Genomic DNA, 20,516 nt, shown 5'->3' on the forward strand with positions numbered 1-20,516 from the left:
CACTCACATTATATATACACAACGTATATATAACATATATGTTAATCCAGCTACTGCAGTCAGCATGGAGACAGCAGTACACTATTCACCATCTTCAAACTTTAGAAGACTACATTTCTTTCCAGCAAAACCTGAAAAGATTCTAAATATTACAAGGCACTGCAAAAGTCTGCAGGCAAACAAGAATGATGAATTATACATAAAACAGAGGTGGTGACAAAAATGCAGGACATATGATATAGAGCAGCCATTAATAAATGTAATTGTACATGTCATCCACGGATCTTTTTTTTTTTAAATCCTGGGGTACATTGTTTAAAAAGAGAACTAGAGAAGAAGAGGTCTTAAAATCTATAGTACTTTCACTTCATAGGTTGTATGTCTCAATGTAATTACACAAAGCCAACTTTTATAATAAAACACAAATAGTTTTAAAGAATTATGGACTTTAGGAGAACTGTTTTTGTATAAATGGAAAACACTGCAGTATAAGCATTTGCAGTGCACTAATGTCCTAAAATCACTTCAAATTGCAAACCAATACTGTAGAAGAAATTTGTAGACTCTGTACGTAAGATTTGGAAAGAAATCGTTTCATAAAACATCCTTATCCAAAACAGGATGTTTAATGAAAAGAAACTGACTCTTATCAACAGCAATTCTTAAAATGCTGCCCTAGATACCCCAAGTAATAGTGACAGAATCTTTGTGGTAGTGGGTGTGATCCTCAGGTAACCAAATAAGACACATTTTTATTTTATAAAGGATACTAAATGTTACAAAGTAGACTGTGCCAAAAAAGAGAGAGAGAGAGAGAGAGAGAGAGAGAGAGAGAGAGAGAGACGTACACCCATTGTTTTTCTCATTACCTGGCAAGCCCATGGGGTACAATTTTTAGAGGATTATGGTGGAAAATCTTAACAGAGATCTTGAGGGAAATTTTGGAATGTTTACCAGTAGACGGAACTCCTAATTAGGTAAAGATGTACTAGAAATGACCTTGAAATCTTTGGAGTGGAAGGTAAATAGTTTGAACATGTATAATTGGGAGTTGAAAATACCATTTAAGAATTTTATTTGGGTTTCACAGACTGAACATTAGGTAACCCTGTGACCAGCCTTTAAAATTATTATATTTAACCTTCTTAAAAACCAAAGGTGTACATTTTGACATTGCCTCCCTTCCTCCTAAAACTGGATAAAACCCAGTAAAGTGCAACTTGACAGTGATCTCTCTCAGATTCTAAAGAGGCTGCCAAACTCATCTAAGATCTAAAATCATCTAAGACGCTATAGATACTAATAAGAAATTATAACAACTAAAAATGGAATCCAAAAAATCTAAGGGCAACTTAAATAGTATTCTTCTAGGGTCTATTATCTCACTGCAGGACAGTGTATACCCTACATCTCTTAGAACCCTGTAAAGCCAGTGTTTCATGTGTAAGTCTCAAAACCTACAAAACCTACTGTGTCAAGTAAATTTCTCTTCAGAAGAATGGATCGCTAGAGGTGTACCTTGAATCCCCTGTTAGGAATACAAGGATTCTCCCTAAATGAGATTCATATCAGCTGCAATATATCCCTTGCGAAAGAATGCAAGCCAAACCAATGCCTCTCAGATGCTCAAAACCAATATAGTGTGCACATGAGAAACAAAGAGATAGCTGCTTTGAATTATTACCGAAATCCTAAAGCAGCTATAATATCTGTAGAATCTAGGAACTGTTACAGTTCTGTTTTTTCCTTTCCCTCCGCCTCACTCAAAACAAGGCTTCACTCCTACTGCTGTGATGACGGGAAGAAAATCACATTAAAAAGGGCTCATGTTCTGTACTGGTTGATAAAGTTAACATAAATTTAAATACCAAAAAATTTCCTGCAGCAAGTTACCCTGCCTTCTGTGAAAGGTAAACCTAAGATAAACACGTGAAGAAACCCACAAGACTCTGGCTATTGGAGGGTCTCACTTCACCCATGCTTGGGGATAATCAATCTAGGTAATTTTTATACATTTTAAAGTAAAATATCCAGCTGCAGATAGCAGCAGTAAAAAATGGGGGCTTCTCAGCAACGCGTGGAAAGTGTCCTGGAAATGGTAATGCTCAGGCTGAGCTTATTAAAGCATTCTGAACGGTATTTTTTTTTTTTTTAAAAATCAAGTATCAAAGAGGATAGGATTGAAGTGAAAAACATTTCTGTGTGCAGTGTACTATGTGCACATTGCACATTTCTACAGAATGATGAGCTATATCAAATACCACATTGGAAAAACAAAAAATACAGTTGAAAGTAAACTCAAATGAGGGAAAATATGGCAGAACCCAAGGAGAAGAAACTTTTATATCTTAGGTGTCCTGAAAATAATTCTGAAAAAAAAATCTCCCTTTTCTTCATCATCTACTCTGATTCACTTGGGACCAGGAGGGATTGTAGCAGGATTCTGCACTGGTGGAGCTGGAAATGCCTGCAAATTCATCCCCGGCTGAAACGGTCCCCCAGATTGGGTAGGAATTACTATAGACTGTTGTGTTGTCCCTGAAATTCCTACCCACTGTACTGGATACCCTGCACCCCCCACAGCATTATACTGACAAACATGGGGCATTCCATATGATGATAATGGCCCAGGAAATGAAGGGAGTGGCAGTCCTTGGGGCAAGGAGGTTGGGACAGCTCCACGAATTTGGGACAGAGAAGAAATCCATGTTGATGTGTAGCCCATAGTAGATAGAGTATTCTAAGAAAAAACAAAAGTAAAAACAAAAGATCAGTTTATTTGTTTATATGCTTTTATCAATCTATATTCCTTCCTATTCTTTTTGGCTTACTACTCCTGTTAATACTTGGAGTGGTACCATTTTGGGGAGCAACTTTTCTTCATGCTAAGCATAGTTACATACCTTATTTCGGTTCATCTTCTTAACTGCCCGGCTTTTGCAGGGTAGGCATTTTCAGATGAGGAAACAGAATCTCAAAACTGGTAACTCCAAGCAACAGCACTAAGCATGTTAATAGTGAAGTGGTGACTGGAACACAGTTCCAACTAACTGCAAGGCCCATACTAAATTCCCATTCACAGTTTCCTCACGTTACCACTATCCTTCAATTCTTACTTCCTTTTGTCAGTCCTTAGCATGACTTCATATAGTGCTATAGGTGAGAATAGCCCATCTTACTATATAATTCTTTGGAGACAGGAGCATGGTTAATATAACATAGAAGAAAAACCTAGCATATAGTGGGTGCTCAATAAATTTCGTCTTCCTACCCACTTCTATTCACTATCTTTTTTAAAAAATATTTTTTAGTCATCAATGGACCTTTATTTTATTTATTTATATGTGGTGCTGAGAATTGAACCCAGTGCCTCACACATGTTAGGCAGGTGCTCTACCACTGCACTACAACCCCAGCCCCTCTATTCACTATCTTAAAATCTGATATTTTTGTTATAGAAGACAATGAAATAATTATATTTTTGGCAGTATTAAGAAATATATTCCTGCCTGATTCTTCTTATATTGTATTGTGACTAATTCACATGTATAGAGATTACAGAAATCTCATGCACATGGAAATAATAATTCTATTGGATGTAAGCAATTCTCTTATCAGTCTCATGCTTAGATCTTGTAAACTAAATTATCAATCTAAAACAAAACTTTCAACTGAGAAACTTTCAACTTAGGGTAAAGGGTATTAGTTTAACTCAAAAATGAATGACAGGGGCTGGGGTTGTGGCTCAGCAGTAGAGTGCTTGCCTAGCATGTGCGAGGTGCTGGGTTCAATCCTTAGCATCACATAAAAATAAATAAATAAAATAAAGGTAAAAAAAATGAGGGGCTGGGGTTGTGGCTCAGTGGTAGAGCACTTGCCTAGTATGTGTGGGGGCCCTGGTTTTGATCCTCAGCACCACATTAAAATAAATAAAGAAAATAAAGGTATTGTGTAATAAAAAAGAAATTTAAAAAAATAAAATGAATGACAACATCTTTTGAGGTGAAAAACCATTGATCAGCCATCCCTTGTTTATATCAGTGTTTTCCTTCTGTTAAAGTAAATTTAATGGTTATGCTTCAAAACAGCATATACTGTCTGATCACATTTTTAAAAATATTTTTTTAGTTGTAGATGGATACAATAACTTTATTTTATTTATTTATTTTTTATGTGGTGCTGAGTATGAATCCCAGTGCCTCACATGTGGTAGGAAAGCACTCTACCACTTAGCTATGACCCCAACCCCAACAGTATGATCACATTTTTTATAAAGTTGTTTCCATGCATCCATATTTAGACAGAAAGAAATCTGAAATGATGTTTTAAAGTTGATGACAACTATTTCTAGGTGGTAAGATATGATGATGATATTTTAAAACTTGTACTTTTCTATGGTAAGTATTATTTTATAAGTAATAAAAAGCCTCCATTCACAACGTATTCAGAGGGTCTCTCACTGGCAGTACAAATGCATTTATGTCTTGAAATTTGCCTCTAAAGGCTTACAAATTTTATAATGGTGATACTATCTGTGTGTCAACAGGAGCCAGGAATAAGATGAAAACACAGAGCCTACAAGCAATACATTGCCTACTAGTTTGTAAAATAAAGGATTTTAAAATAGTTTTTTCAAAATTAACAATAAATACATTTTCATACTTTCTTTACTGAACTGTTTAATGATTATATATGCACACATATGCATGTACACAAACATAACACCCACATATATCTCTTTTAATTATGAGGGATGAGATTCTAAGCCTTCATTCATATTTTAACAGATTCAATTATTTTGAAAAAAAAAAGTTACCTTAAAAATTCAAACAGAAAAATTCAAAATAAAATAAGGCCAATATTCCACCATCTAGCATATTCCTCATGGGTTTTCATATTTTTCTATGCATGTAAACGTATCAAATGTGTATGATTTTTTAATAAATTATACTATATATGCTCTTTTATAAGCATGTATTCTTCCCACTGCAGAATACATTATAGACATATTTCTCCATTTTAATTGCATGTACACCTAAGGCCACTGGGTTTCCATTCCATAAACTCAACAAACCTCTTATAATATTTTAGCTTAAGCAGCTTTAAAATTAATTCTAATACCAGACAAAGATAGTTAACTTAATGAGCTTTAAGAATATTGACATGCAACATAGGATAGCTTGCCCTCAAAATGCAAACTCTTCTTGTGGCAGCAGATTGAATTAACACTCATTCCAGATGCTTTCTTTTTTGATGTTTATTTGATTGATTTTAACATAGAATAGCCTAAAAGGATCAGCAAAGTGTGGCCTGCCACTGCTTTTCATACAGCACAATTTAATGGAAAAAGCCAAACCCATTTTTTACATGTTGTATAATGCTGTTTTCGCACTACAACAAACTGGACTTATTGGAACAGCATGGCTTGCAAAACCTAAAATATTGACTAGCTATTCCCCTTATAAAAGCTTGCTGACCCTTGATCTAAAAGATAATTTGCTCAAAGATATGAAAAATCTAGACAAGGTTAAAAGTATCTATGTTTTCAAGTCATATCTCTTTTTCACAGTATCTATAATCATAGGCCTAAGTATATCCACATTTATGATTTTAGTTCTCATAAATAAAGAGGATTCAGTATAAAAAACTTACTTCATATGCCTTGTTCCAGTTTTCTGCCTCTAATTTTTGTTGACTCTGTTTAAGTTGGTTTAAACTTGGCTTAATAAGAGAATTTCCCACTGTTTCCTTTGTCCAGTCATCCACCAGCTTATGTAAGTCATCTGTGAACATCCCTTTTTTACTGGCTGGAGATTGCTGGCACGATGCTGTATTACTTTCTACACATAGTGGATCTGTAAGATAAAACAGGGAAACCATGTAAAGGAATTACAATTAATATAGATAACTTCTTTGGCCAAAAATGCACTTAACAGAACAATACGTGGAACATACCGAATGAACAGACATTTTAGTTTACCTGAGACAGTTCTGATTTAAACATGTTGTCCTGCAGTAATTCACTAACAATACCCCTTTTCACTCTCCAAAATTTCTTATTGTTTAGATCCTGAATTAGAAGATTACCTTAAGTGTACTTCAAGTATAATAAAAAGAATCTCCTTTAAACTTTAATCTTTTTATCAGCTTCCTCAGGTAGATACTTCCTCAGGTAGAAGAGTTAAAAAAGAATCACAGAGCTAGGAGTATAGCTCAGTGGGAGAATGCTTGCTAACATGTGCCAGGCCCTGATTTCAACCCATTGAATAGGGGAAGGGTTGAAGAGGAGAAGGAGGAGAATCACATAACATTAAAAAATGAACCTTGACAGGTACATTGGCACACACCTATAATTCCAGCAGCTAAGGAGACTGAGACAGGAGGATCACGAATTCAAAGCCAGCCTCAGCAACACTGAGGCAGTAAGCAACTCAGTGAGACTCTTTCTGTAAATAAAATACAAAATAGGGCTGGGGATGTGGCTCAGTGGTAGAGTGCCCCTGATATCAATCCCCAGTACCCCCCACCCCAAATAAAAAAATTTTAAAAAGGAACCTTAAGAGCTGGGGATATAGCTCAGTGGTAGAGTACTTGTCTGGCATGCCTCAGGCCCTGGATTAGATTCCCAGCACCATAAAACAAACAAAAACTAAGCTGTGCACGGTGTCACATGCCCTATGATCCAATCCCACTTACTCAGGAGGGTGAGGAAGGAAGATAGCAAGTGGGTATGTATATCAGTGGTAAAGCACCCTGGGTTCACTCCTCATTACCAGGAAAAAAAATTAAGGAACCTTAAATGTATAGCCAAAGCAACTTGTTTTATAATGGGGAAAATAGACCCTGATGAAGTTAAGTGAAAAGCCTAAGTTTTTCCAAGCAATACCCAGCAGAGGTAGGCCTCGGAACTCTAAAGCCTGGGAAAGAAAAATATATCTTTTCAATATACCATACTGACTTTCAACAAGCTTCAGAAAACTAGAATCACATTTCATTTTTGCCAATATTTCTGTTTATGATTAAAATTTTAAAAGAATATCTAGAATAGCAGGAACGAGGACAAAGATGTTTTAATGAACCACATTAGTTCTGGAGTATAAGATGTTCAAATAAATGAAATAAATCAATTACAGATGACTGCATCAGTGCAGTTTCCTAATGTGAACATCACACTAAGTCTTCATAATTTAGTAATATTATTCATGCTTACTAAATCATCCTCATAGAAAAGATTCATAGAGTTCCAACTGCTTTGAGTGATTTGCAAGCCAATGGCTTATAGAGTGAGTCCAAAATCAATTTTAAGAAGTTGAGAAATTTCAGGGCAATAATATTTCTAAGTCCAGGCCCAGTGGTGCACACCTATAATCCCAGAGACTCAGAAGGCTGAGGCAGGAGAATTGCAAGTTTAAGGCCAGACTCAGCAACCTAACAAGACCTTTTCTCAAAAACTTAGTGATGCTATATCGTGTACAGCCAGAGAAATGAAAAGTTGTGCTGCAATTGTGTACAATGATCAAAATACATTTTATTGTCAATGCAGATTGACTACTTACTAGTTAAAAAGACAAAAATATAACACTGGGTCTAATATGGAAAGGTCACCAAGATAAATTGATAAGTGAAAGAAAGTGTGGAGTAGTGCATATTGTATATCATTTTTGTTTTTTGAAAACAGAAAATAAAATTGGGCGGGGCCTGCAAGTGTAAGTGTAAGAGCGCTTACCTAGCATGCATGAGGTACTGGGTTCAACCCGAGCACCACATAAAAATAAACAAATAAAATAAAGGCATTCTGTCCATCTACAACTACAAATTAAAAAAAAAAAAAACATTAATAGTTGAAAAAAATTTAAAAAGGGGTGGAGATGGAGCACAGCAGTTAAGTGCACCTGGGTTCAATCCCCAGTACCAAATGAATGAAATGAATGAATGAATGAATGAATGAGACAACCATGGGTTTAATTAAGCAAGCACATGAGCATTTCCTACACATTTGTTATGATCTTTCTTTTCTTAAAAAAATTTAAGACCATTTCTGTACTAAAAGAAAATACAATATAGGAATTCTTCCCATATACAACTAGATTGGCTGTCAGTGATAGCTACTGCACTTGGAGCAAAATAGCCAACATGTATAGGAAAAACTAATAAATCAAAACAAGTATTTAAGTGGAAAGAGCTGGAGTAATACCACTCCTAAATAGGCAACTGAAATCTCTATACATACATCTGCAAACACACACACCAAGAACCATTATTATATAAGAAAAAAATTCTATATGAATGTTATTTGGTGTCTAGCTATGCTTTCCATATGGTAGGAAATTTATTTATTGATTTTACTATTCATATCATACTATAAAAGACCACTTAAACTTTAAAAGCCAGGAAATACCTGATCAATGCACAGTAAAAACAAGTTTTCTGCAAATAGTTTATGGTAGGTGGTAGCAACATTACTTATGAACTCCAAAGGTACTCTTTAATATTCATTTCTTATTGATGAAATGAATAAAACAAGAGTTCAATCTTTGTTGCTTTTTTTTTAGAACTTCTCCTAAGACAATGCCTATACTCAGATAGTTTTGATGATTATTAACCTACTGCAAATGTTTCTATTTCTAATCTGAAACCCAGATTTCTCTCTGCAATTCCAAGCTCACACCCAACTCCTACCTGGAATTTAAGGAATAATTCAATATACCTAGAATCAAAATTCTCATGGTCCTGGATATGACACTTCACCAATATGTCACATTTCTGTTAAAGATACCAAATTTTCTTCAAATAACCCAGACAGAGATCCTTTAGATCTCCTAAACACCCACACACATATCTACTCCACCACTACAGTATAGCAATTCATCCTATATAACATCTCTTCTAGTTTCATTTCCATAATTCTCTAAACTCTTAATCATCTCATGTATGTTGTACTATGATTACAATGACGTAAATGAACTCACTTCCTGGTTCTAGTCAATATATTCTTCACATTGCCACCAGATTAGCATTAGTTAAATGTGGTTTTCAGTATTCTACTTGTATGCTCGGGGGTGGGGGGAATAGTACCTTTATGCTAACAGTGGTTCTCAAATTGTGTACATGGCAATGTCCTTTGGAAATCATGCTTGACTTTTTGAACAAATATATTGCTTCATTTTTTTTTATTTCTTCTTCTTCTTTGGCTGTGCTGGGTTGAACCCAGGTCCTCATGCTTGCTAAGCAAGTGCTGTACCACTGAGCCACATTCCCAGACCCTGTCATTTATTATTCTTAAATAAATACATCTCACTTATTAAATTTAAATATATAATTTTATGTTAAATCAGACAAATTATCTTATTACCAAACACTAGAATGGACATATAGTGGCAGCTGTCAAAGTTCTTTTTTTTTTTTTTAAGTATGGAAGAAAACCTTTCTGGTGTCAACACTCCATTTCGCCCAATATAGTCTTTCTCCCAAATAAATCTTGTATTTTATCGTTTGCATGCCTTAATAGCATGCAGATTTATCTACTCAAAATATTCTTTCCTAATCCACTTAATTTTATTTTAAAAAAATATTTATTTTTTAGTTGTAGTTGGACACAATACCTTCATTTTATTTATTTATTTTTATGTGGTGCTGAGGATTAAACCCAGGGCCTCACACATGCTAGGTGAGTGCTCTACCGCTGAGCCACAACCTGAGCCCCTACGCCACTTTATTTTAATCCTGACCATTTATCCTTAAGATCAACCCATATCCTACCCTCCTGCATGAAACATTCTCAGACCACTATCACCCTTGATGATTCACTCCTCCCAACCCACTACAGATACAAATTAAAAAAAAAAAAAAAACACGATTGGTGCATAATAATTATATAGTATAGTGGGTTTCACTATGGTATATTCAAACATGCACGTAACATAAATTGATCAAATTCTTTCCCCAGTATCTCCCCTTGTTCTTTCTTCCTCCCCTTATCTCTTTGATCTATGCTACCAGTCTTCCTTCTATTTTCATAAGATTATTTTCCCCCCTTTTGTTCTATTTTCTTTTTTTGAGGGTGGTGATGTGGTACTAGGGACTGAACTCAGGGGTACTTGGCCACTGAGCCATATCCCCAGCCCGATTTTATGTTTTATTTAGAGACAGAATCTCAATGAGTTGCTTAGCACCTCGCTGTTGCTGAGGCTGGCTTTGAATTCAAGATTCTCTTGTTTCAGCATCCTAAACTGCTGGGATTACAGGAGTGCACCACCATGCCCAGCTGTTCTATTTTCTACATAGGATAGAAAACATACGAATCTTAACTTTTTGAATCTGGTTTATTTCGCTTAACAAGATGCTCTCCAGTCCCATAAATCTTCCTGCAAATGACATAACTTTGTTCTTAAGGATGAATAAAACTCAATTGTGTATATATACCACATTTTTTCATCCATTCATCTGTTGACACTTAGTCTGGTTCCACAATTTGACTATCACTGCAGATGCAATTTGTGGTATAAGGATGCAATGCAGTATGTAGTAAAAAGCTAAGACTTTGGAGTCACACAGGTTTGGATTCTCTCGTATATTAAGTAAGATCCTAGGGAAGTTGCTTAACCTCACTAATCTTAGTCTCCATATCAATAAGAGAAAACATTGATAGCTACCCACCTTAACAGAGTTGTTTTGAGGATTAAGACAATATATGTAATATGATTATCTTCCAGCATCCCTCTAATATTACCCACATATTCTGTGATTAAATAGAAGTTCTCACAGGTGTCAATGTATAGTTGTATTCATGGCTAAGGTTTTGTTTTCCATGAAAAGATACACAGTAGGATTAGGGGAAAGACAAAAGTCTTGAGAAAATTATGTACAAACTTCCTTATACTCTCTCTTCTTTTGTAAAGGGCCAACATGAGCATTCTCCTTTCTTCAACAACAAAAAAATGCAGGAACAGGTATGCAAGTTTCTGCCCAGCTGTTCTATTTTCTACATAGGACAGAAAACATACGAATCTTAACTTTTTGAATCTAGTTTATTTTGTTTATCAAGATGCCCATCAGGGATTTCGTGCCCAAGGTTTTCATTAGTGAGTGGTATTAGAGGCAAATACCCAAATTTCCTGACATCCCAATGCAAAACAGGTATTCAGTATAAATAACATTATTTTGATATTTGTACCCCCAAATTATTACCCTCAAAGTGAACAATTTCCCAGTTTAGGTAACAGAGGAAAACCAAGTTCACACACACCAATCAAGGGCCAATGTTGCAAGTGTCTTTCTAAACATAGCAGTGTGATGCCTGTTATATTAACTCTATTCTGCAGTTTAGCACAGTGCTAATGTTATGAGTTAAATATGCATGTACACTGTGGATAACATTAGATTACAATACCATGCATCCACTCATGTGTCCCACAGAACAAGTGTAGTTATGGATAGAAAAGGAAGACAGTAGTGGTGTGTATTTGTGTGTGTGTGTGTGTGTGTGTGTGTGTGTGCGCGCGCGCGCATGTTTTAAGGCAGTGCCACTTAAGATGTGTTCTATAAAAATGGGTTCACTGAGTATGAAGAGAGAGCCTATAAAATGGGGGAAAATATCTTTGCTATCTACACCTCAGACAGGGTGTTAATTTCCAGGGTATACAAAGAACTCAAAAAACTTAACACCATTAAAAACAACCCAATCAATAACTGGGCAAAGAAACCAAATAGATACTTGTCAAATGAAGAAATATGAACGGTCAATAAATATATGAAAAAAGTGTTCAACATCTCTAGCAATTAGGGAAATGCCAATTAAAACCACACTGAAGCTGGGCACAGTGGTGCAAGCCTGTAATCCTAGTAGCTCAGGAGGCTGAGGCAGGAGGATTGTGAGTTCAAAGCCATCCTCAGCAAAAGCAAGGTACTAAGCAACTCAGTGAGACCCTATCTCTAAATACAATACAAAATAAGGCTGGGGATGTGGCTTAGTGGTCAAGTGCCCCTGAGTTCAAACCCCGGTACCCTCTCCCCCAACAAAGCAAAAACAAAAACTACACTGAGATTTCATCTCACTCCAACCAGAATGGCCATTACCAAGAATACAAGTAACAATATATGTTGGCTAGGATGTGAGGAAAGGGGTACACTCATGCATCATTGGTGTGACTGCAACTTGGTGCAACCACTCTGGAAAGCAGTATGGAGATTCCTCAAAAAACTAGGAATGGAACTACCATTTGACCTAGCTATCCCCCTCCTCAGTATATACCCAAAGGATTTTAAATCTGCATACTACAAATGATAAAGCCACATCAATGTTTATAGTAGCACAAGTCACACTTGGCAAGTTATGGAGCCAAACTAGGTGTCCTTCAACAGATGAATGGATAAAGAAATTGTGATATATATACACAACAGAGTATAACTCAGCCATAAAAAAAATGACTTTATGACATTTGCCAATAAATGGATGGATCTAGAGACTATCATGCTAAGTGAAAAATCCAAATGATGAATGATTTCTCTGATATGTGGAAGCTAACACACATGGGATTAATTCAGTGGATTAAACAAAGGGGAATGAAGGGAAGGGAGGGGAATAGGAAAAGGAAAAACAGTGGAATGAATCTGACATAACTTTCCCATGTACATATATGAATACACCACAGTGAATCTCATCGTGTTCATCCTCAACATAATGTACATCCACAAGACTTGGGTCCTAATTAGAATAAGATATATTCCACGCTTGTGTAATTATATCAAAATGGACTCTAGTGTCAGATATAAACTAAAGGAAAAAAAATAGAATAAAAATGGGTTCTCTGACAAAATTCTTTGGGAAATGTTACATGAAGACAATGTAGAGCATGATTTGTAACCCATCTAAATATTTGAATAAATGAATTAATTTAAAGAAAGTATAGTAGTCAGATACTTTGCTTCCTATTTGCTGGAAATAATTTCTGACTTCTATAATGACAAAATGAGTAGGTTCCCTTAAAAGAAATAAAATTAGATAAAATTTTAAAATATATATTTTAGCATTCCAGAATTTGTTTAAAGGCATGCAACAAATTGATAAGTGTTTACTCAGGAAAATGAAATGAAATTCAAGTCAAAAATTGTGTACTCTGTAGCCTTTTTGCACAGGGCTGTTCATATCACCCTTGCTCAGATCTGTTGTCCATCATTTCTACCAAGAGAGGACAGGATGAAAAAAAATTAACTTTGCAGCTGATGAAAGGACTCTCTTGATTTAGAACTTTAGAAGCAGGGACTACATTAGCCTGAGATCTGAGAAGTGAGATAGCCACAGTGGGTTTGACAAATTCTCCGCATGTCTCATGGGTTGACTAGAAAAGCATCCCATATATAGCAGAGACTAGATGGCCCAAACCACATACACACCACTGACTTAAGGAACAAGGCCATGCAAAGAATAGGCATGATGGATCTTGGATGAAATTAAAAGCTGGGTCATACTAGAAAATAGCCTGATATATGAATGGATCTCTAAGCTCAAAACAGAACCATCAGCACAGAATAGAAGCCCTTCTGGGTTAAGATATTTAAATTCTGGCTGAACACTAAGAAATGCAGGACAAAGGGGGAGCTCCTAGGAAGCCAGGCTTAAAAGGGAAAACAAGGGGGAAAAATAAGCATGGAACCAGTGACTGTAAAAAGATTACAAATATTCAGGAGATCATTAATTGACAGAATTGTCAGTACTTCACATTTTGTCCAACCTTATACAGGTGAGAAGGGAAGTTGAGAGCTATTACAACAAGATTCAACTCCAGGCCGGGCCAGCTGGCAGATCACCAAAAGAGAAGACAGGTTTTAAAAACACAGCCCTTATTATAAAGGATATGCAGGCCAACAAGAAATAGAAAGTAGCACAGAATGGCATAGGCAGGGAACATCCATCCTTGACCACCTCAGAGGAGACGATCCCCTCATTGTTTGTGAAATATTTTTCTGTATGTGTGTGTGCGCGCGCGCATGCACATGCATGCACTGAATCATATATGGATATATATACACTTCCATTTTTATTATTTTTGTTCAACAGTTCATTATTTTCTCTTTGTTTTTGGAAGATTAGGTTTTTTTCATTTGTTTTGGTTTGCTTTTTTGTTTGTTATTGCTTTTATTTTTGTCTTTCTTGTTACCCTTCCTCCCTCCCCACCCCCCGAAAAGTCAAATTCTCTTTCTCTATTTAGTTTTTTTAAACTACTTTTTTATAGCCATCACTTGCTACCTCTATTCTGCTTTCCCTCTGTTCACTTTTTGAATATTTTGAATTTTTTTTGCCTTCTTACTCATTTTCTTTCCTCTTAACTCTAATTATAATATCTTTTATAACTATTTAGTTTACATTTATACCTATCTGCTCCCACCATTCATTTTTGTGGTTATTAATACTGTAAATGGCACAGTTGACACTTGCTCTTTAATGCTAAATCTAATTCAGAGCTGTTTATTGTTGCTCTTCTTAACTGCTGACCCTGCCATTCCTAGGTTTGGACTAATTTGTGTTATATATATCATAGTAGGTACCAGATATTTATTTTAATGCTAGTATGGTTAGGGTTTGTTTCCCCTTTTTCTGAAAGTGGCTGGGAAGCAACTGTGACTTTTAAAAAATTTTTAGTTGCAGATAGACACAATACCTTTATTTAATTTACTCCTTTTTTGTGGTGTTGAGGATTGAACCCAGTGCCTCACACATGCCAGGCATGTGCTATACCACTGAGCCACAACTCCAGCCCTGCAACTCTGACATTATAAGTAGTTCTACTATTGAGCTATACCTACATCATTACCTACAACTCATCATGACAGCATACCATGTTCCACATACAAATTAATCCTGTTCAAGCTCAACGATACTTTACATAGAATAGGGAAGATAAAAATCAGAAACCCACAAGGCCCCAGGTAGGAATGGCTTGGGGGCACCTCAGGTACCACTCTTGGGTATCTGATCCTCAGCAAAACGGAGATTCCAAGTTGCTGAATCAAAGGAAGTTGTTGTAACAACTCTCCAAGAGTGAATTAAATCAGCAATTCTGGAGCAGGAAACTGAGAGTCACTGGCAAATGAAATTAACACTTGGATTATACTGAGTTTGGGTGTTGAAGGTAAGATATATCAAAAACACAGGATGTATTATAAAAGAGATAACTGCATACCAAAGGACACCCTCATAAAAGAGGAAGAGGAATCGATCCTAACACATGGGTTAATCTAAATACTTCTGCAAATATGAGGGAGCAGGCAAATAAGTCTCCCTGGAGAATTTGCAATTCTCTCAAAAAGGGAACCAAAAATATTGAGGGAATGGAATTCCAGAAGAAGAGTACAAAAATTGTTTATAAAAAAGGTTAATGAGATAAAAGAAGATCTAAGGAACAAATTAAGAGAGTAAATATAGGAGGTAAAAGACCATTTCACTAAAGAGATAGACACTCTAAGAAGAATTGAATAAACCTCTAGGAAAGACTAATAAGTCAACTAGAAATTTATTTGAAAGGATCACCAAAAGATTAGACTATACAGAAAACAGAACTTCAAAGGCCTTGAAGACAGGGTATATGAAACTTGAATAATCAGTATACACTAAAGAATAAATAAATAAAAGTCCACAAGCAAAATATATAAGAACTCTGGGACAACACTGAAAACACTTTACATAGAATCACTTTGCATAGAATCACTAGGAGTAGAAGAGGGAAAGGAGATAAAGGTTAATGGCATTTAGAACCTATTCAGTGAAATAATAGAAATTTTTCCAAGCCTCAGTAATGAAATTAAGATATTAAAAAGGCAATATCACCACAGACATTTCTGAAAGAGAATCATTAGGGGATATTTAAAAAATTTATATTCCAATAAATTGGAAAATATAGAAGATATTGACAATATGACCTACCCAAATTGAATTTAAAGGATACAGAAAACCTAAACAGACTAATAATGAGAAATAAGATTGAAGCAACAATTAAAAGCCTTCCAACAAACAAAAGCTTGGATTCTCAATTGAATTCTACCAGACCATTAATAAAGAACTAATGCCCATACTCCTCAAATGATTCTATGAAACAGAAGAGAATCAAACACTTCCAAATTCATTCTAAGCATCCAGTATCATCCTGATACCAAAAAACACATTAAAGACACACCAAAGAAAGTAAACTACAGCTCAATATCCCAGATGAACATAGCTGCAGAAATCCTTAATATTAGCAATCTAAATTCAAAAACACTAAGATGATTGTACAACATAATTAAGTTGGTTTTATCCCAGGGATACAAGGGTGATTCAACATAAATAAATAAATAAATACAATTCATCTCATAAACAGAATCAAGCACAAAATTTACACAATCATCTCAATAGATGCAGAAAAAGTCTTTGACAAAACCCCAAAACCATTCATGTTAAAAACAGCGAAGAAACCAGAGATAGAAGGAACTAACCTCAATATTTTAAAGGTTGTGTAGGAAAACCTCACTGAACAAAGAAAAATTGAAAGCATTTTCTCTGAAAGAAGAAATAAGATAAGGATGTCCATTTATTATCACCAACCCTATGCAATATAGTTCTTGGAACTCTAGGAAGAGCAATCAGGCAGGAGGAGGGAATTATAGAGATACAATTAGTAAAAGAAGAAATCAAACTTTATTTGCTTATGACACGGCCAAATACACAGAAGACCCAAAAACTCTACCAGAAGACTTCTAGATCTGATAAGCAAATTCAGTAAGGTTGAGGATGCAAAATCATCATATGAAAATCAATAGCTTTCCTATAATCCAATAATAAATCTGCTGAGAAAGAAGTCAAGAGAACTATTTTGTTACAATAGCCTAAACACACACACACACACACACGGAGGAATCAATCTAAATAAGGAGGTGAAAGAACTCTACAATGAAAAGTATAAAAAAAATTGAAGAGGAACATTGGAACATTGGAAAGACCTCCAATGTTTATGTCCAGAATTAATATTGTATAAATGGCTAAATGCAATCCCCATCACAATACTAGTGACGTTCTTCACAGAACTAGATAAAACAGTCCTAAAATTCATTTGGAAGAATAAAAGACCCAGAATAGCCAAAGAAATCCTAAGCAGTAAGAGTGACCCTGAAGGCATCATAATACCTGATCCTGAGTTATAATACAGAGCTATACTACAAAAACATCATGGTATTGGCATAAAAAAAGATAGGAAGACCAGTAGAATGATATGGAAGAAACAAATAAACCCCACACGTATAGTTATCTGATCCTTGAAAAAGGTGCAAAAAACATGCATGGGAGAAAAGGTAGTCTTTTTATTAAATGGTGCTAGGATAACTGTATATTCTTATGTATGAGACTAAAACTAGACCCCTCTCACTCTGCACAAAAATCAACTTAAAATGGAACAAAGACCTAGACATTATACCAGAAGCACCACAACTACTAGAAGAAAATATAGGGGCAACATTCCAACATATTGGCAGAGGAACCAATTTGTTTAACAAGACTCTTGAAGCTCAAGAAATAAAACAAAGAATCAATAAGTGAGATGGCATCAAATTAAAAAGCTTCTGCACAGCAAACAATCAAGAGCATGAAAAGTGAACCTGCAGAATGGGAAACAAATCTTTGTCAGCTACTGCTCTGACAGAGGAAGAATATCCAGAGTAGTAAAGAACTCAAAAAATTTAACACCAGAAAACTAATAATCCAACCAATAAATGGGCCATAGAACTAATTAGACATTTTTCAAAAGAAAAAACACAAATGACCAACAAATATTTGCAAAAATGTTCAACATCCTTAGCCATCTGGGAGAGGCCAATCAAAACTATATTAAATCTAGGCATGGTGGCACAGGCCTGTTATCCCAGCAGCTCAGGACCAAAGCAGGAGGATATCGAGTTCAAAGCCAGACTCAGCAAGGGTGGGACACTAAGCAACTCAATGAGACCCTGTCTCTAAATAAAATACAAAATAGGGCTGGGTGGGCTGGGGTTGTAGTTTAGTGGTTGGTGCTTGTCTTGCATGTGTGAGGCACTGGATTCAATCTTCAGCACATAAAATAAATAAATAAAGATATTGTGTCCACCTACAACTAAAAAAATAAAATAAAAAAATAGGGCTTGGGATGTGGCTTAGTGGTTGAGTCCCCTGAGTTCAATCCCTGGTACTACTACTACAACAACAACAACAAAAGTATATTAACAATTCATCTCCCTACAGTTAGAATAGCAATAATCAACAATACAAATAACAATATTTGTTGGTGAGAATGGGGTACAGTTATACTTTGTTGGTGGGACTGCAAATTAGTTTAACCACTTTGATAAGTAGTATGAGAGTCCTCAAAAGATTAGTACTGAAATCACTATATGACCCAGCTGTCCCACTCTTTGGCATTCATCAAAAAGATCTAAACTCAGCATTATAGTAATACATGAATACTAATGTTTTTGGCAGCATAATCCATAATAGCCTAGCTATAGAACCAGCCTAGATGTCCATCAACAGATGAATACATAAAGAAAATGTGGTATATATACACAATAGAGGTTAAGTTGGCCATAAAGAAGAATTAAATTATGTCATTTGTGGTAAATGGATGGAATTGGAAAACACAATGTTAAGTGAAATAAGTCAGACTCAGAAAGTCAAGGATCTAATATTTTCTCTCATACATGTAAGGTAGAAAGAGAAGGAGGGAAAATGAATATTTCCCAAAGGAAAGGCGGGGGGAAAAATCTCATGAAAATAGAAGACCAATAGAATATAGGAAAGGGCTAAAGAGGGAGAGAGGAAGGGAGGGCATAGGAAAATACTAGGGAATGAAATCTACTAAATTGTGCTATGTATATGTATGAGTACATTACAATGAAATAATTATATATGACAATTTAATACAATTAAATAATTAAATGTAATTAAAGTAAAAATAACAGAAGGGAGCTCAGTAAAGTATGGCACATGGATCAGGGAGGGAGGAAGGTAAGTACAGGAGAATGAAATTGATCAAATTATGTACATGTACAAATATGGCATAATGAATCCCAGTATTATGCATAATTATAATGAATCAATTAAAAAAAAGTCACAGAACTAAAGGAAAAACAAATTGGCAAGTATAGATGGGTCATCTCTAGTTTTTTATCAATAAACAACAAAATCAGTGGGTAGTAAGTGAGCAAGTATATAGAATTGAACAATATCACCAAACACCAAGAACTATTTGATAATTATAGAATAATCTACTCAACAAGCTGGGCGTGGTGGCACACACCTGTAATCCCAGCAGCTCTGGAGGCCAAGGCAGGAGGATTGCAAGTTAAATGTCAGCTTCAGCAACAGTGAGGTGCTAAGCAACTCAGTGAGATCCTATCTCTAAAAATACAAAATACGGCTGGGGGATGTGGCTCAGTGGATGAGTGCCCTTGAGTTCAATCCCCAGTACCAAAAAAAAAGAATAATCTACTGAACAATAGCAGAACGTGCATTATTTTCAATTGCATATTCATCAAGATAGATCGTATGCCATAAAATCAACCTTAACAAAAAGTTTTAGTTCAACAAATAAAGGTCAATTTCAGTTTAAAAAAAGGCACAACCTTAAATAGAGAAGAATTAAACATGTTGAAAATATGTTCTCTATCATAATTAATAATAGGTGAGATAATTTTCCAAACACTTGAATATTAAATAACACTACCAAATAATCCATGTATCAAAGAATAGTCTCAAGGAAATTAGAAAATATTTGGAACTTAAATAATCAAAAGGCAACTTGGACTGGGGTTGTGGCTCAGTGTTAGAGCACCTGCCTAGCATGTGTGAGGCACTGGGTTCGATTCTCAGCACAATAAATAAATAAATGCCCATCAACAACTAAAAAAAAATATTTAAAAAAGAGGCAACATGGGAAGGGTGTAGGTGAGGGAGGGACAGAGACAAGATCATTAATGTTTATAAGAGTGAAGTTGGATCTGAGGAATAACCTCTACTGTTTTACAGGACAATTGGAAACTGGTTGAAGTAGCAGAGGGATTTTTAATGGTCTCAAAAATAAGATAAATGTCTGAGGTGACGGTATGCCAATTACCTTGATCTGATCATTACCCATTGTATACATATATTGAATTGTCACACTGTACCCCATAAATGATTATACTGTATCAATTTAAAGTACTATAATTTTAAAAATTTCTTAGGTATGATAGGTTCTCGAATCCCAGACTTCTCCTTGACCCTACCCTCACCAGAAAATAATACTATGGGGATGCTAGAAAACAAAGAGTAAACTGTACTCTATGTGACTTAAAAAAAGTCATTTAGCAAGTCAGAAATCTAAGAATGAACTGTAGATTTTGACAAAAGAATCTAACCATATTGCCCAAGTATGAAACAACCTGATTTAACAGGTCTTGGGAACAAGTGCTAAATGATTTAACTTTGGAAATGAGTGGCACCTGTAATACTAAAGGCAAAAATAAAAACCCCAGAATTT

The 20,516-nt window shown here is 35.4% G+C and overlaps 1 protein-coding gene across 2 annotated transcripts in view; it reads right to left on the reverse strand.

Annotated features, from left to right (window-relative positions):
* Positions 1–2,388: 2,388 nt before the first annotated feature.
* Positions 2,389–20,516, reverse strand: part of Wnk3 (WNK lysine deficient protein kinase 3) — a 152,732-nt gene continuing 134,604 nt past the window's right edge. For both annotated transcript variants that reach the window (XM_071606048.1, XM_071606047.1), the window contains 2 exons: positions 5,653–5,855; positions 2,389–2,740 (listed from right to left, as the gene is read on the reverse strand). In XM_071606048.1, coding sequence (XP_071462149.1) covers positions 2,411–2,740; positions 5,653–5,855 — 533 coding nt within the window. In that variant the 3' untranslated portion in view covers positions 2,389–2,410. The remainder of the gene's footprint in view (positions 2,741–5,652; positions 5,856–20,516) is intronic.

This window comes from Marmota flaviventris, chromosome X (genome assembly GCF_047511675.1).
Source record: "Marmota flaviventris isolate mMarFla1 chromosome X, mMarFla1.hap1, whole genome shotgun sequence".
NCBI classification, from domain to species: domain Eukaryota; kingdom Metazoa; phylum Chordata; class Mammalia; order Rodentia; family Sciuridae; genus Marmota; species Marmota flaviventris.